The sequence below is a fragment of the Rhinolophus hipposideros genome, assembly GCF_964194185.1.
Source record: "Rhinolophus hipposideros genome assembly, chromosome: 23".
In the NCBI taxonomy this organism is placed as follows: domain Eukaryota; kingdom Metazoa; phylum Chordata; class Mammalia; order Chiroptera; family Rhinolophidae; genus Rhinolophus; species Rhinolophus hipposideros.
Genome location: NC_138069.1, coordinates 12458553 through 12475815, shown reverse-complemented (window position 1 = coordinate 12475815; position 17263 = coordinate 12458553). Strand labels below are relative to the sequence as shown.

General features: G+C 53.0%; 1 protein-coding gene across 2 annotated transcripts in view; it reads right to left on the bottom strand.

Moving 5' to 3' along the window:
- Positions 1-271: 271 nt before the first annotated feature.
- Positions 272-17263, bottom strand: part of TGFBI (transforming growth factor beta induced) — a 32131-nt gene continuing 15139 nt past the window's right edge. The window contains exons 4-17 of one of the 2 annotated variants that reach the window (XM_081035407.1): positions 16136-16296; positions 15648-15812; positions 15236-15382; positions 13149-13290; positions 10378-10590; positions 9417-9554; positions 8677-8822; positions 7722-7858; positions 6806-6936; positions 4347-4471; positions 3009-3111; positions 2383-2462; positions 1395-1419; positions 272-919 (exon numbers count right to left, since the gene is read on the bottom strand). In XM_081035407.1, coding sequence (XP_080891533.1) covers positions 879-919; positions 1395-1419; positions 2383-2462; positions 3009-3111; positions 4347-4471; positions 6806-6936; positions 7722-7858; positions 8677-8822; positions 9417-9554; positions 10378-10590; positions 13149-13290; positions 15236-15382; positions 15648-15812; positions 16136-16296 — 1754 coding nt within the window. In that variant the 3' untranslated portion in view covers positions 272-878. The remainder of the gene's footprint in view (positions 920-1394; positions 1420-2382; positions 2463-3008; positions 3112-4346; positions 4472-6805; positions 6937-7721; positions 7859-8676; positions 8823-9416; positions 9555-10377; positions 10591-13148; positions 13291-15235; positions 15383-15647; positions 15813-16135; positions 16297-17263) is intronic. The other variant, XM_081035408.1, reaches the window with a different exon arrangement.

The window sequence follows — 17263 nt, the reverse complement described above, 5'->3', positions numbered from 1 at the left end:
AAAGGAAAGAAAGATGGATGCTTCAGGCCGTCAAGAGAAGTAAACACTGAGGATTCCAGGCCCCAAGGAGGGAAACTGAAATGAAGGTAAGTGCTACAAAGACTGAGCTTCAAACCCCATGTGCTGTGGGGATATCCGAGGACCAGACAATCCTCAGGGGTCCCTGCTGAGCTGCTCCCAGGTGCATTTTGGGTATGAAGGAGCATGGCAGCCCCGAGGAACAGAAACCTGCCCCCAATGAACACCTAGGCCAGCACACAGACCCCATCCGTACAGGCATATGTTTCTTCGGTTTTATTATTACAAACACACCACGGCTCTGCCGCACCCGGGCAATCCTGGGCTCTGCATGCTCTACTTACCCTCTCTCCTCTACCTGGACAGGGCCATACACAAGTGTCCAAGCTTTATGTCGGCTCGAGAAACCTTTGACAGAACAGTTCAACTCATAGCTTATAATGACACCATTTCTCCAGCTGTGAAAGAGCTTTACAAAAACTATGCCAGGACGCCCCATGATGTCGGGACTGCTTGATTCGTGTTTTGGGAGCTCCACAAACTTCTGCTCCCTTTTCCAGAGCACTTGGCATCGGCAGGAAATTCCGTGTTTGGGAGAGGTCCTTTCTGGAAGTGACTGTCAGGCAGTGACACCCAGGTCTCTGCATGTAGTGGGTTTACAGCCACGTGTAGGGGGACCCAAAAATTCAAAGTACATCTCTCCCTCCTCCCCCAACCTGCCCAAGGCTCAGATCTCATTATGGTGCAGCCCACATACAGTGAAGTGTGATATTTGGTTTCAAAAACATTCAGTCTCTTTGGCAAACGGAGAGAAATTGGCGAGGAGCTGCAGAAGTGCATTCCTCCTGCGGTTCTTCACACTAGTGCTTCATCCTCTCTAGTAACCGCTGGTAGACAGGGGCTGGAAGAGAGAAGGTGGAAAGGTGAAATACAGCCAGACTTCTCCACATCTGTCTAGGACGCTGTCAGGTTCACGAGCTCGGCGGCCACGCCGACTCCTCCTGCCATACTCTCCTGCACACAGCGGTGCTTTGTGGTTTGTGAAACTCCCTGTCGTACTCAGTGAGGTTCTGAACTGAGATTTTCTACATCTACAAGCTTGGAACCATGTCCTTGCCATGGGCTCCTGCCAAGCCCCTGTGCAATATTCCCAGGCTCCCAAAGCCAAATACTCACATCAACCATAACAGGTTGGTACTCTCACTGTCTCTACCTTATAGAGAAGGACACTGGGGGTTCTGCATCTGACCCCAAAGGCCAGGCTTGCTTTATTACACCAGGATGTTTTTATCTATATACAGCAGATCGTAGATATGGCCTGTTTGGGGTAAGGCCCAAACAAGTCTATGGGGACTTCAAACCCAGATCAGACTTACCTAGTTTCACAGAGCTCTGGGTAGCCTGAAAGAAAACACAAGGTGTCAGGTTTTTCTAGTGAAAGTTACACCTGCACCTGCTCATGGCAGTGGCTTCTCCCATCGCCACCCCTACTCAGAACAAATGTTGGGGGAGGCGAAACTGCAGCCCTAAGTGATATGCAAACCCCTACCAAGTAGAGCTTGAGGTGGAAATGCCTGGGAGACCCCAAAGCCTGGGACTGCACAGGGGGTGGCTCTCAGGAGTAGGAGCTCAGGGCGAAGAACCTTGCAGAGGGTCATTAAGGGGACCTCTGTCTAAACATAAAGTGAAGCATTCCAGCTTCAGGCCTCTCGGTTAAGCACTACCTCCTGCAGCTTCCTTTCTTGAAATGCAAACCTTGTTAGGGGCCCCATATTCCCAAGGCGCTCCACCTGACCAGAAGCAGCAAAGGAACCTGACTGGGCATGGTGGGGAGCAGGAAAAGAAGCTTAGAAAGAGTCAGACGTTCTGAGAAGGGCTGAAGCAAGGAAGGGAGTTTCCATGCACAGAGCTGGTCCTTTATCCACAATACACGCCACCGCCCAGAAGGGCAGCATCACTCAGGAGGGGCCGTGATGGAAAACACGAGTGACTAAAGGCCCAGGCTCAGAGCAGGCCAGGCCACCGTACGGCAAATTCAGGATGGGTTGCCCTCCATGGACAGCGGATTCTGGAACAGCATCTGTTCTCACCAGCAGTGGCTTCCCCATGAACTGAGGCTCAAAGGCCTCATTTTGAAAGCCTGGGCTTTTGCCCACAAAGGAAACAGGTGCTGCTGCCTGGGTTCTTTTCCCTGAACCCCACATAGGCCAGGGCTAAGGATGTCCCAATGGGAGTGGGGAGAAATTTCAAGAGAGCCCTGGGAGAGCAGGCAGGGAAGACAGGGGTCTGGAGAGCCCCTTCCATAGGCCCAAGAAGAGGACCGAAGGCTGCTCAGGCCAGGGGTGAACCTAGCAGGTGTCTTACCCTGGAAAACGCAGACGCCTGCTTGAAGATTTCAAGTGCAGAGTCTGCAAGTTCGTCCCCTCGTTCCTGTGGTCTGTGGGCTGGAGATGAAAGAAAAGGCAGCTTTGATGAACTGCTAGCACGGCATTCAGAAGAGCCATGACTGGGGGGCACTGTTGGGCTCTCTGGCTCACAGTTTCCAATGATTTTTTTTCCTTTATGACTTTCATAAGTCATGGCAGAATTTGGCCCATGGAGAGAGAGCGCAAAGAAAGGTGAATGCACAAGTGAGGAGACAGGCTGGACTCAAGTTCAACTTTGCTGGCGGTAAAGAGAGCTCCTGCGAGGCACGATGCTGCAGGTTCACAGCATCCAGATGCGACAAACAGCTGGGCTGTGTCTGAGTGGGGCTAAGACGGCCAGGCCATTCAGCTAAGGGAGACCCGGCCTCGTGTTCTTGGTAGAGCGCCTCTGAAACCACAGTTCCGAATTCGCTTTCCATCAGCCACCACGAGGCCATCCATGGAGGCTCAGTTCGCATGTTGCACCTTATTCTTCTTTTTGCTTGCAAGAGTTTTTCTAAGGAACACCAACTGCTGTGTGTAGAGAGGGGCCAGCTGCAGAGCTGGGATCCTTCAGGGCCTTACCTGGAGGCTGCAGGACACTGGAGATGGCATAAACCACGCCGTTAGTGGCCATGATGTCAGCTTCAGAGACAGGCTCCTTATTGACACACACTGCATTGTTTTTCTGGGAGAAAAAAAGGGAACAATTGTTGAACGTAGGGCATAGTTACCGCGTTCATGCAGCAAATGTTTACTGAGCTCTTCTAGGTGCCAGACCCGGTGCTAAGTTGGGGATACTCTGATGAAAGGAGCAGTCCCTGCGGACTTGCGGTCTGCTGGATTCATTCTAATCCCTTGTGTAGACTCAGCACGTTGTCATTTACAAGATGCTCTTTGCTGTTACTTCGTCCTCACAGCAGTGTATGGTGAGAGGGCAGATATCATTGCCCCACTTAATAGAAGAGGAAACTGAGACTCAAGGGAGGCCAAGTGCCTCCTTTAAACTAAGCATGTGAGACAGATGGGGACAGAAGCCAGGCCTCCAGCTCTGGGGAAACGGCTCTTTCCACTTGTCCTACTTATGATTTCTCACAGGAAGTGCACCCCGAGTAAATCTATCTCCGGTTCTCCTGAATGATCCACGTATCAGACCCAAGGGGGAAGGAGGAACTGAAGCCTGTGACAGACAGGACCCCACACCCTAATCTAAGAGCTGGGAGATTCTCAACTAACTTGTCAATCAAGTCATCGCATCCCTGCCTCCCGACATGACTTTCCATGCTCCGGAGAGAAGCTGATGAGCACAGAAACGGCTGAAGGTCAGGAGAGAAGAGGGAGCAGAAGCAGAGCCAGCCACGCACTGAAAGAGTGGTTGCTCCACAGGCGGTCAGTGGCCTCGCTGGCACAGCCAGGGCTGGCTGGGCCGGCTGCCTGTTCTCTCTCCTCCAGGTAGGGACCCTCCGAGCCAGCTCCATATGTGGAGCAAGGGGGAGGCTCGCAGACCAAGCACCAGAAGAAAAGCCTCCTGGGATGGTCTGGTTCATGGTGCAGATCAGTGAGCCCTGGATTTGTGTGTGTGTGTGTGGAGGGGGGGCAGGGGACTGGGAATTGATGTCTCAAGACATATAAGCAACCACCCACCATCTCCTTAAGGGAAGGAAGCACCTGACCCAGATGCCAATTAGATATTTTATTCCACTGCAGATCTGTAAATTCTTATTCATGTTTAACCATAATCTCATGTAATTGTCCCAAAGACCATTTTCCATTTTCTTCCTTTCTTTGGACAAAAGGGTCCTCAGAGACTCAAGATGTAGCTTAAAGACTGTGTGTGTGTCTAATGCCATCCCAGGGATGAGTAGTGCCCTGGAACCCTGGGGACAGGGCATAGCCGGCCTTTTCATTTTCAGACGCACTCACCGAGCTGACTTCCAGCTTGTCTCCTTGGAGAGACTTCAGCCTCACCAGGGCTCCGATGCCTCCACTAACCAGGATTTCATCGCCAATGTGGTATTTCAGGAGGTTGGCAAGCTCCTTGGCATTGCCTGCAGGTTTGTGGGAAAGAAAGCAGAGTTCATCCCCAGGTTGGTAACTGGCCTCGTCAAGAAATGCCCAGAGAAGGAGAAGCAAGTGGTCATCCCTGAGATGGAGAACTCCTTGCCAGGCTAATAAATACCCACTGGGCACCCACTGTGTGTTCAGCTGTCTGAATAACAATCAGGGGAACGAGACACATGTCCATGGCCACGAATCTCCCATGTGGTCAGTGGGTGGCTGGGTGAAGCACACGCTCTCTGTGATGCTGACAAGGAGTTAATCCATACTCCTCTGTGAGTGTGACTCATGTTTCCATGAGCTAAATATTTGCTTGGAAAGCCAGGGACCTTTCCAGCATCGGCATCTGGGACATTTCATTATCAGTGTGGCTCCCGATGGCTATAACACAGTGGTGAAATATTTACACATTCTGCTCTCAAATGCATATTCTGAGACGGCTATTTCCTGAAGGGAGAACTTAAAAGAGTCAACAGCTGCACTCTGGAGGAGCTATGGAGCCGATGCGGTCAGGGCTGAGGAGGGATTCCCGCCACAGCACCCCCTCATCACGTCTCAGCATTCCTTCCAGCCCACGTCAGCTGCTCCGCCAACTGCGGAAAGCATCCGATTGCTCATAAAGGTGAACAGGCATTTCCCAAATGAAGTGTGGGAGGCATTTCTCCAAGTTGCCAGCCGCCCTCTCCTCTCCAGCAAGGCGGCCCCTCATAGTCATATCACCAGCCAAATGGCTGAATTTCCCCAGGGCTTATGGATGGCTATTTCCAGCATCATGAAACTGAGAGCGGAGGAAGTTTTAAAGCATTTTGGAGAGTGCACTTGGTTATTGACAAATCCACATTAGTACCCTGGGATGGAGCTACCAGGTACCATGTGGTTTCCAAATATCCATAAGCTGGAGCTGCCAAGAGTTCCCCTCCCGTAGAAACCCTGCCTGGAGGTGCTGAGCCAAGCCCATCCGGGGCCCTGACATGCTGGGGCCTTCTTCTTCAGAGGTCTCTAACACCTGGAATGACCTCTAACACCTGGCCGGCCCTCCTTCCCCCAGGAGTGCTGGGGTCTAATCCTGCCTGGGGGCCTGGAGAAGGGCATATTTGACCAGGTTTGCCCACTCCCCTCTTCTGATCCCACAGAGCTGAAAATGAAACAGAAGCCGAGCAGGCTCAGGTCACCTGGGGAATATTTCTTTCCTGCTGGACAGAGAGAGGGTGGAAAGTTTATGTTCAGAATGAACTTCTCCCCTCTTCTCAGGAACATACGTCAGCATCGTAGACATAGGCATTCATTTAGCAATAAAGAAAATTAAACAGGACACGAGTTCAGCTCACAGCTGCCTGAACTTTCTATTCTGTTCCACAGCGGAAAGGGAAGTATAGTGTACGTGGGCCCCAAGGTTTGGCCAAGGTCCTTCTGTGATGGGTGGAAGTGTCTCTCATGGGCATTCATCAGAACTCAACATCCCAACCCATCCTACCTCCCCACCAGCATGGTTGGTACTGATGGAGGACATGTGCCCAGCACTGTGGGAAACACCTCATTTAATCCTCACAACACACTGAGCAAGGTACTGCTATCACCTTCATTTTTCTAATGGGAAAACTGAAGCTCAGAGAGGTTAAGCAACTTGCTAGAGATCACTCAGCTAGTAAATGCCAGAACCAGGATTTGAACCTGCTGTCAGGGAATCCAGGAGCCCAAGTTCTTGGCTACGAGATTTCCTCTCCAACATCCTCAGCTACATTTCTCAGGGCCATGACTAATTTCTTGGTAAAGCTTTTATCCTAAGGGACACTGGATGCAGGTAAATGGCTTCATCATCACTGTTCTCACAGGTCCTGAGTGGAAGCCATGTCTCAGTGAGGGGCTGGTTGTCATCTACCTTGAACTCCTATCTGCTCTTCTCTGCCCTGTTTGGTGCCTGGGAAGGCTGACTGTTGTGAAATGTACCTTCCAGGATCCCTTGCCCACCCTCCTGTAACCAGATGACAGGGGCCCTGGGAGGCAGGGGGCTGAGGTAGGCGGTGGTGACGGTTCTGACAGCACGTACACAGGGATGTGGTCCTGGCTGTCCTGTGCCCCTCGCCCAGCTCTCCCTCATCCTGTCCCCTCGCCCCCATGGCCTCAGCTGGTAAAGGCTTCCCATGGTTGTTAGTCCCTGGGTGCCATCACCCTTTGCTAGTTCTTTAATTCTGCCCGCACCTCTGCCAATAGTCTCGCCATTAAATTTCTTTCAGGCAAACCTTTTGTAACACGCCAACTGTTTCCTGCTGGAACCCTAACTGTTACTTTAGAAAAGTGGAAAATGTATTTAAGTTGGTCTTTACCCAAGAGTTTGTTCAGTTCTCCCGGTGGCATGGCTTGGAAGGCTTCGTCTGTGGGAGCAAAGACTGTGTAGACCCCTTCCCGGTTGAGTGTCTCCGTCAGCCCTGCAGACTGGATGGCGGCGACCAGCATGCTGTGGGTACACACACAGAAAATGTCACCTGCCTGTGGGGGCTGCCACTTTCCCACATACACCTCACCACTGCAGGCAGGTAGAGCCCGGACCATCAGCATTACCTGCGCTCCCCCCATGCACAAAACGGGATGATTCCAGTCTGTCTCTTTTCTCGATAAACGCTAAGCTCAGTTAAATGACCAGAAGTCAGAGGCCAGAGGGGGGAGGAGGAAGGGACAGGCCAGTGGCATGGCTGACCCAGAGACTGGCTGAGTCACTCTGCGCTGAGGATGTAATTCCGGGGAGGGCAGAGGCTCTCATGCAGGTAGCTGAACTCAGTGAGAGGAAATACTCAACGACACAGCAACCCGTGGTGGGCTGTGAAAAAGTCAGAAATGGAGAGAGCGGGCAAGAAAAGTGACCCAGGGAGCCAAAAAGGAGTGGTAAGGAATCTTCAGGCTCAGTGAGTAGAGATACCGCACAGAGCCAGGGTCACAGACACTCAAAACCAGGTGTCCTTGGCTCACTTGGGACTTTAAAATGAGAGAGTGGTGTCTTCCTTGTCTTTGTATTAAAAGTGCAGTCCCTCCCTGTTCCCCATGGATGAGGATGACACTCCCAGAAGTAACCCTCCCTCTCGGCTTAGGCTTTCCAGGACCCTCATCCTTTCCACATCCCAAGCCTGGAAGGTCAGCCCAGCATGCCACTGACATCCCGAGAGAGGGGAACTGGACAAATAGCTGAGTCCTGAGTCCCAGCATGACCACTTGGCAGAAGCCCCACCCTGGGATGGGGCGAGTTACCTGAAGCGATTGTCCCCCTTCAGGACGTCCATGACAGTCCCCATCGGGGGGGTCAGCACCCGGTCCATGGTGAACAGGGTCCCGTACCTGCCCCTCTTGTCATGGGCGGCAATACAGCTGTTCTCAATGCACAGGCTCTGTGCAAAAGGGGGGCAGAGAGAGGCCAGGTTACCCTCCCAAGCACAAGCCCCCTGGTTTGTGCTGATGGCTTCATCCGCAAACAGCAGTGAATACATACTGGGGTGGGTTTTCAAGACTAAGATAAAATGTGTTTTCTCCAGGAAAGAAAAAAAAAAGGTGTTCCTGAAGGAAAGAAGGGCCATAGGGGACCCAGTAAAGTTACACAGAGGCCCCGTAATGAAAATATCATGTTATATGTGAGGTCCATTGACAAAGATCAAATAAACAGACCGAGCCTATTGACTGAGTGATTGAACAGATGGCAGCCATCTTTGGTCACATGGTGCTAGCAGGTCTCAAGCGAGGGCTATGCCATGCCGTGTTTCCCGCCTGCTTCTCCAGGGTTTGGGTTTGAAGAGAGAAGACACAGGATAATAGAGAAGAGAACCCTTGGACCAAGGAGGGCTTTGCTTCAGTTTGGGGGGGCTTCTCCTCACATAAGTGAAGAAGGATTCAGATCTCCAGCCCTCTGCCCGTTGTTCATTGCTCTGTGTTCAAGGTGGACGGCTGCCTACCCAGCCAGGTCAGACAGGTGAGTGGTTCCTTCCCGAAGGCCTCCAGAAAAGGAGATTCTAATCCTTCTGCAGGATCCCCTTTGGATCCTGGGACATCAGATATACTTCCTAGAAATTCCTTCCTTGTTAGAAACCAGCTCTCAGACAAACTCCTAATTATTGGGGACTTTTTTCTTTTTTCTTTTTTTTTTGACATTAATACAGCTTTCAGTTTTAGAGCTGAGACAAAGAAGGAGCACGTTTTAGGGCCCAGAACTTACATTGCGATAAACAAAAACTCGCAGCTTTTTGCCGCCCAGCGTGTCCAGGGTCTGTCCATGGTACAGGTACTTGGAGGCCAGCTGGTCTTTAATCATGTGATTCATAAGCAAATTCTTCATCCGGGCGTCAATGTGAGGGGTTCCATCTGCAAGAGAAGGTGCGGTCGGTCCAGAGGCATGCTCTGGAAATGAAGAGAAGGAAACACAAAGGCAGCCGGAAGGCCGGCCCTCCTTGGCTTTGGAAATGGAGATTGAAAAATCAAGTGAGGCTGCAATACTCCTTAACATCTGGCATCTTCTGCGAATTAAAAAAAATCACGAAAAGATCCAGATAATCGAGGGGGTTTGGAGTTTTGCCCTAAGAGGGAGGGGAAGGCACAGACACAACTTGGCCCCCTTCTCCACCTTCCCGTGACCATAGCTCAGCTGGATCCTCACTGATCGCCTATGGCCCTGGCTACTGACCCTGCAAATAAAAAGGCAGGAGACTGCTATGCTCTCCAGACAGCGCAGACTCTTAAATTCTGAGGATCAGAGCCCCAAATGCTCTCTTTGCTCTGCCAAACGAACGAGCAGCGCCTCTGAAGTTCCTGGTGAAATCACATCTGCTTTCGCTTGAGGTGGGTGGGAGCACTGACATCCCGCAGGGTGCTATAAATCAGGAGAGGTGCCGTGGAGGTGACAGCGGTGGGGCAGCTGCCCCCAGGGACAAGTCCACAGGGATGCCTCCCCCACCTTACCTTTGAAGACGGAATTCAGGGGGGCCAGGAGCGTTAATCTCTCGTTTCCAGAGAGATGAGTGCTGAGGCCTGCTTGTTTGAAAAGGTCAATGGCGGTGGAAACATCGGACTCTGCAGCCAACTCAAATAGCGTCTTGGCTACAAGGAAGGAGAAAGTGGGTTCAAAAGTTAATAGTGCTGTTTTCATTTATCCTTTGTCCTCCCCAGAGCATGACATCCATCAGCAGGAATGTCACCTTGTGAGCCAACAACCCCTCTAAACACTGCCGGGGCACTGTGGGTCCGTGTCATCAGGGGATGGTTGCCCAGAAAATTCTCAGTGGTCAGGGAAGGGAGGTGAGGCTCAGCTGGGCAGAGGTCAGCCTCTGCCCCAGGCCCTGGTCAGGGCACCATCTAATGCTGGGAAGGAAGGCAGCACTGTGGGTCCTGGCTTCTGAGCAGCAGATAACACCAGTGGCCACACCCATGGAAAGTGCTTTCTTCTGGTTTGGTTTTTCCTAGGGAATTTCTTCACTCATGGTCAGTAGACCTTCCTGGAATTCCAGAATGGGGCTAGGACACAAGCCCAAAACTGTTCAGTCATTTCTCCCAGGGTCACTGACCCTGGGATACTTGGGGACTAGAGAAAACAACAGCTCTCAGGTCAGCAAATGGTCCTCTGTGCCTAACCAGGGCAGGCAGATCTTCTGAAAGGCTTCTGTGATGGAGTCGTTCCCTCCCCAGTCACCTTCAATGGCTCTCCACTGCCTCTGAGATGATGTCTGGACTCCCATGCCTACATCTCAAGATTCTTCAGTCTGGCTGCAACCCACCGACTGCCCAGGCCTCTCCTCAGAGGCCGTAAGCTGGGTGCAGGAAGGGTAGTGGCCCCGAAGATCTCTGAATTCATCCGGCCCTGCCACCATGGACAGCAGAGGGGGCAGTGGGCCTGGCAGACCAAGGCCCCCTGAGGCTGGCCTACCTGAGTCTGGGATGAGCAGCTCGTCGATGAAGTGCATCACACCGTTGGTGGCCAGGATGTCTTTATTGGAGATGATGGGCTTCCCGTTGATGGTGAGCATGTCCCCGCTGCAGCCCACCTCCAGCGTAGTGCCCTGCAGGGTCTCCACAGACAGCCCCCCGACAATGGCCTCGGCACACATGGCCGACTTCAGGATGTGGTTGTTCAGCAGGTCTGGGGGCCGAACAGAACACAGGGCAGTCAGTGCCGCTCGGGCTGACCTCAAGGGCTGGCTGGCACCCTGCCCAAGGCTGTGAGGACTCTGTTCTCTCCAGCGCTGACCTTCAGACGAGGCTGGGGCACCACATAGCCCAGACCCTCTTCTCCTATTGCCTGCTGTCTCTCTAAAGCTAGCCAGGGCTCTGCAGTCAGACTGCCTGAGTTCGAATCCCAGCTCAGCCACTTATCAGCTGTGGTACCTTGGGCAAGTCATTTAGCCTCTTAGAGTCTCAACTTCCTCATCAGTCAAGTGGAAATAAGCACAGCATTCAATACCTAGGGCTGGTGTCAGGATGGCATAAAACTCGGAATGTGAACCACCCAGCACAATGCCCGACAACAGGGTAAACGCCCGACAAACATTAGCGGTTAGCGCAACAGCTGAATTTCAGAGGGAATTCTCTTATTAGTACCTGAACTTTAGGGATAGGGGAAAAACCTCAAACGATTTTACCCTGGGACCTTTTATCCACCAACTTTTATAAAAATGTGAAATGTAGGTAGAAAAGATGGAAACTGGAGCAAATGAGGTTTTGAATTATTTGTGTACTTGATTTTTGTTCGTTTAACCCAAAGGTCTGAGTCATCACGACCTGTTGTAGGGATTGAGGATACTGAGCAGTAAGACATGGTTTGGCCACCCCTTCCACCACACCCCTAAATCATAAATATAATCATTTATTTACTTGTCCTGCTTTGAGGACCAGACAGGCTGGAGACCCCGAGAGAGCTGCATGGAGCAGACAGGGGACTGTGCCCCAGCCCCAGCCAGGCACAGCAGATTCACGGACTGCTGCTCACCAAGGTCACCAAGGCCCTTTGCCTTACATTCTCACCGCAGAGGCGAGTTTCAATTTGTTCTGAGTGTGGGAACCAAAACCACAGAGTCACAGACAGCAGGAAGCTCTGAGGCCCTGCAGAGGTACCTGCTCCTGCAGGAGCGTCCAGGGCCCAGAACGCCCAGCGGGGAGAGGCGGGGAGAAAGGGCAGCACGGCAGCAAAGGGAGTGAAGCCTTGGGGATTTTGCTTCTCTGGAACGGAAACTGAAGGCTAGGGTGAGGTAAGGGTGGCCGGCCGGGCCACCGGTAGGGTGAGCAGGGCCAGGTGAGCACTCTTCAGACAGGGCACACCAGCCCGAGGCTGCTTCTCGTCTGTCTGCCAACCCGCTGGTAACAACACGAGACCGTGGGGTGGACTCATGGCCCGCTGCCTTCCAGCTGCCAGCCAGGCCTCACACAGAGGCCTCTTGCTTTGAGCAAATGTGTTACTGAGTAGGAAAAGGCAGATGTTCAAAAGCGATAAATTAGGGGTGGTTTTTTTCTTCAACTTTATAATAAGGAGGTCTGATCTAAATGATAAAAATGTGCTCTGTACAAAACATGTTTTGGGGGGAACAGAGTTCTAAATGAAAAGCTAAATATGCTGCAATGCATCCACGTCTCACCTTCTCCAGGAAGCTTTCCGGACCCCTCAGGCTGCAGGTGCCCCACTCGTGGCCTCACCCCATGGTGCTGGGACTATCTCTGTCATCATGCTCACCACATCTGGTCCCAAAGACCTGCTTTTAAGTCTGGTGTCCCCTCTAGGCTTAAACATCCTTGAAGGCAAAGGCTGTACCGTGTTCACTTCGTGGCCTGGTTCCCGGCACAGGCCAGACACTTAGAGAGCCCACAACACCTGGACACAGCAGAGCCCCACCTGTGCTCTCAGAAATGTACCCTTCCCCATCCCTGCATGGCTACAAGGAGAAGCCTTTACATTTATAGGTGTTGGAAATGCATCAGGCATCTTATACAGTACATTTCAAACGTAAGTTTACATAGATTCAAAAGAAATGAAGTCATTCCCAGATTACCTTTGGGAGGAATCAGTGTAGCTGCGGTACCCAGCAGACCTGGGGCCTACTCATCCCCTTGCAGGGAACTCAGGAGTCACAGGGCAGCAACTCAGTGGTCCTGGAGCTGAAGGGGGTCGGGCGGGGGGGAGTGTAGAGCCCGGCCTACCCTCCTAATCTCTTCCTTCTCTTGTAGCAATAACCAATGCACCCCCTAACTTAGCAGCTCACTGAGGACGTGAGGAAGGACCAGCAATGAAGGCAAGAGTTGACTATTAGCAGTTTTTAACTGTTATTCTGGATTATCCACAAAGCCCCTGGCCAGACATAGGAAACGTGATGATTCCATTTCAAGGACGCCAGGACATACCATCCCCTCCCCACACTTCCAAGCTGCTGCCCACCTGGCAGCCTTGTTCTGGCTTTGGCCATTTGGACCTTTAACTCTCCCTGAGTCTGGCCAGGGACTACTTTGGACTTGCAGCTCTGCCTCCCACCTCAGCCAAAGCGCGTCCCCAAAGGCTTCTAAATTCCATACACGCCCCTCTGACTAGGATGGCAGGCATGTGTCTATCCTGAGACAAGACGGCAGGTGGTGTGTCTACCTTGGATGAGAGCAGGGCTTGGGCTCAGTACGGCTGCTCCAATGAGGTGGCCGCAGGAGCAGAGGGGTGCTCACCTCTCAGGGCCTCTGGGTCACCCAGGATCCGGTTCAAGGTCTCAGCAGGGATCTTCTCGAAGGCCTCATTGGTGGGGGCCAAGAGCGTGAACTGGCCATCCCCTTCAAGCAGGGTGTTGAGCCCCGATGCAGCTACAGCAGCCTGTGGGGGAGGGGACGGACAGCATGAGTGTTCCCTGAAGGCTCTGGGATTCTCCAGAGGCAAGAGGCAACGGCCTCGCCAATCCTCCCTCAGAGCGCGCCAGGCTTTTGTAGAAGCCCAAGGTGAAAAGACAAGCCTCAGCAAAGCTCACCCCGCAACGTGGCCTGCGCGAGTTTGCCCAGCCTGAGGAAGCTCCAACCACGCTGGCCACCTCTCACTTCCTACGCCTCCTGCCTTCGCACCTCCAGGCCTGGGCCCCTGTCATCCCCTCTGCCCTTCTCCTTTCTTCACTCTTCTGACTCCTAGTCCATCTTTGGGCCCTGACTAAAATGTCATTTCTCTAAGTAGTCAACGTGGCATTGTCCCCACCCCCACCCCCACTGCCCCTACAATGAAAATGAGTCTGTCTGTTACACATACTTGTACAACTTGCTGTCCTTCTCATGTCGTAATTAGTTATTGGTAATAATTACTTGTGTGAGCCCTGTGAGTATAAGGACCATAGAATCTATTCTCTATAGAGCAGCCAGAATGCTGTGAAAGCATCAATGGCTTCCTTCCCACTGCTCTCAGGATGAAGACACACTCCTTGGCCAGGTCGCATGGCCCTGCAGGAGCTGGCTACTCGTTGTCTTCACTCTGGCCCCACTGGCCTCCTGCTTGCTGCTCCTGCCTCTGAGCCTTTCCTCTTATTCATGCCTGCCCTCCCCTCTGCCCGCCATGCCCCTCGTCCTTCAGGCCTCAGCTCAATGTCACCTCTTCCAGAGAGACCTCCCCTGACCACCTGGTCCCTACTGGCTTCCTCTGAGCACCACTCACTGACTTCACAATGCTTAGCACACTCTGTGGCTACCATTTTGTTTCTTGTCTGTCTCCCCAGAAAGAATATACGTGCCACTGGGGACAGAAATCTGTGTGTCTTGCTCACCCCTCTAATCGCGGCATGTACAACAATGCCTGGGAAGTAGCAGGTGCTTAATAATTATGTGTTCATGGAAGGAAAGAGGATGTCAAGGAGGGCCAAAGGGGAAGAAGCCAGTAAGGAATATTTGCCAAACTTAGACAGTAAGAGGAGGTTACTGAGTGGGGATCAACTGTCAGTCAAAAGATGTGTCCCCAATCCCGTGGGAACAGCATTCCCTTGCAAACTCCTGACATGTGAGGAACCCATAGGAAAGCAGGGGAAGAGCTTCGAGAGCAGGTTTCCAGGGCCCTCCAGAGCTACTTCCTGAGGTCACCTCAGTGCCAGCCTGGCCTGGGGGGTGTTTGTCCCTGTGTGTTGGAGATCTCCAGGGGAGGAACCACCCACTCCCACTTGGTATCCTTTGTGGTCAGGAAGTTCTGCTTGAATCACGGCCAAAAACCTGACCGGGTAGCCTGTGTTCACTTCCTCTGAGCAACCGGTGCCAAGAGGAACACCCGCTCGCCACTCTAGTTGTAAGATAATGTCTGCTGGGCAGTGGGGGAGGAAGAGCATTCTGTGGGCCCAGAGCGGTCATAAGCCAGGCCAGAAGTCAAACCCCAGCTCCCGTGTCCACATGGCTGGCCTTTCGGCTGGCCTGGGTTCCCAGGAAACGTGGGGATGGCTGGGGCAGGGGTCCCATGGTGGGAACATGTGGTCAAGAAGATCATGCAGCCTGACAGGCCATTTATTCTAGTCCCACATGTGGGAATCACCACCTGGGAGGAAGTCCCTCCCATTTCTGGAACCTGCACTGCAGGCTCAAAGGACCCCGCAGCCACAAAACATGGAACTTTCCAGACGAGTCAGAAAAGGAAAGGTTTGCAAAGGAGGAAGCAGGCAGAGGGAATTTGCCAGCAGGGGATGATGATGTTTCCTGCACTCCAGCTGAGGGTCTGTTCAGTGGCTTCTCCATGTTCATGGGCATTTAGAGGAAGGTGCTCCCTGTTCCCTAAATGCCCTCCCACAAGGGCAGCCCCTCACCCGAAGGGTCTCGAAGATGTCCTCTATCTCAATGATTTGCTGGATGCTATTGGTGGTCGTGGAGATGACCTTGTCGATGAGGTGCACCACCCCATTGGTCGCATGGTGGTCAGCTTTGAGCAGCCGGGCACAGTTGACGGTCACGATCTGCCCAGAGAAGAAGTGAGGACGAGCGATTAACACATCAGAGGCGTGGTCTGGAAGCCCCAGGCAGGGAGGACACAGCACAGAACGTGGGTTCCATCAGCTGTAGGACTAGAGGGTCTGAGGAGAAGCAGGGGCAAGGGGGTGGGGGCTGACGTACAGCTGACGTCTCCTGCAGGACCAAACCCCAGAGACCAGCCCCACCTGGGGAGTAGGAAGGGGCGCAGCATGGGCACAGGGTGAGGCTCTGTACCAGGGGTTCCCTTACCCCATTGGGATAGTGGTGAATCTGGATGTCCGAATTCTGGTACATGGAGGTGAGGGCCATGCCATGTTTCAGCTCGTCTGTGAGGACACGTCTGTTCACCATGTGGTAGCGAAGGGCGTTGAGCAGCTCAATGTTGACGTTGCTCACCAGGGAGTCCAGCACTTCCTGTGAAGAAGGTCAGCGTGGCAGTGAGGGGCCTGCAGACCCCATGTTTGCTGGCTACCCCGGCAAACATGCTCCCAAAGCCCCAGTGACCCCAGGTGTCCATTCTGCCAAGGAGCTCTCCTCAGGGCGCACCATGGTCTGTTTGTCCAACTGGACAGACGGGGCCCTGGAAGCTCCCTGGCTTTAGCTGAGGGTTAAAGAAACCATTTCCTGAAATAGTGGGAAGACACTAGAGTCTTCACCCTTCTTGCGACTCGCCCACCCCTCTGAGAAGAAAGGCAATTCCTAGTAAGAGTCCCCTGGGCAAAAGGAAGTCATCTCACAGCTGACAAGGAAGCCCAGGCCTCATTGCTGGGGGCGAAGATGGTGAAGCTGCCAGGCCCTTCCATCTCAGGCCTCAGTTTCTCTGTTCGGTCTGTGTACAGCTGAGTGGTGGTTGATCCAACGACTCCCAGCGTCTCGTAGAGGTTTGAGAGTGGCAGGGCTGTAGGGGCAGAGGACAGAGAAGGCATGGGCCTGGGGGCCCAACCCCCCATTCTGCAGAGAGGATGGCACATCTGCGCACGTGTGTCGGAAGGCCCCAAGACCGCCTTCCGCTGGGGAGCCTAACGCCTGCCACACGCTTCTTGAAATAACTTGGTCAAAAAAGCCTCCCTACGTGAACTCAACTGGTTGATAAATTTCAATCATTTTAACGTCAGCAGAGCAAAACTTCATTTAAGCCAGGAACTTGAGTGGAAGGAACCCAGCCCATGCCAACCACATACCCTTGGTGACCTTGGCACCAACCAAATTGCCCCCTTCCTTCTAAGTCTCAGTCTCATATTGTCAACGAATAAAATAGCAAACATTTCACAGTTAAAAAAGAAACCTCCTCTGCACGGCCCCTGGTGGTATGTGGAGCTAAAGGGAAAGTGCTGATGAAATCCACAGGTGCCACGCAGCCTTGGCCCCCTGGGGCCATTCATGGCACCCTTTGTTGCCTGTGGGTAAGCCTGCCTGACCTGTCAGCCTCCTCCTATGGAACTCCAGTGGGCTGAGTTTCGTCAGAGTGAGGGAGGGTGGCTTGGTGCTCCTAGCCCGGCTGGAGATAAAGCCTATCCCATCTGCTCTTGAGCAGGGCTGATCAGAAATGCTGGATGTGCATAGACTCACTCCCAGCCACAGCCAACAGGCTAGGAGGAGCCTGGGCCTGGTGAGAAGAGCACAGGTGGGTCAGAACTGGAGTCGGTGCCAGCACCTTGTCGAGGAGGTCAGCTTGAATAGGAAGGAGCAGTACAGAAAACTCCGTTTCCAGCTTCCGTCCTCTGGCCCTCGCACGGGGCCTAGAGGCCAGAGAGCACATGGGGAGAAATGCCACACAGCCTCATCCCTCGGACCCTCCTTCAGACTCTGCTGCCTTCAACGCGCCTGCTTCTCTCTCCCACCCCTTCCCTCCATCCGCACCAACA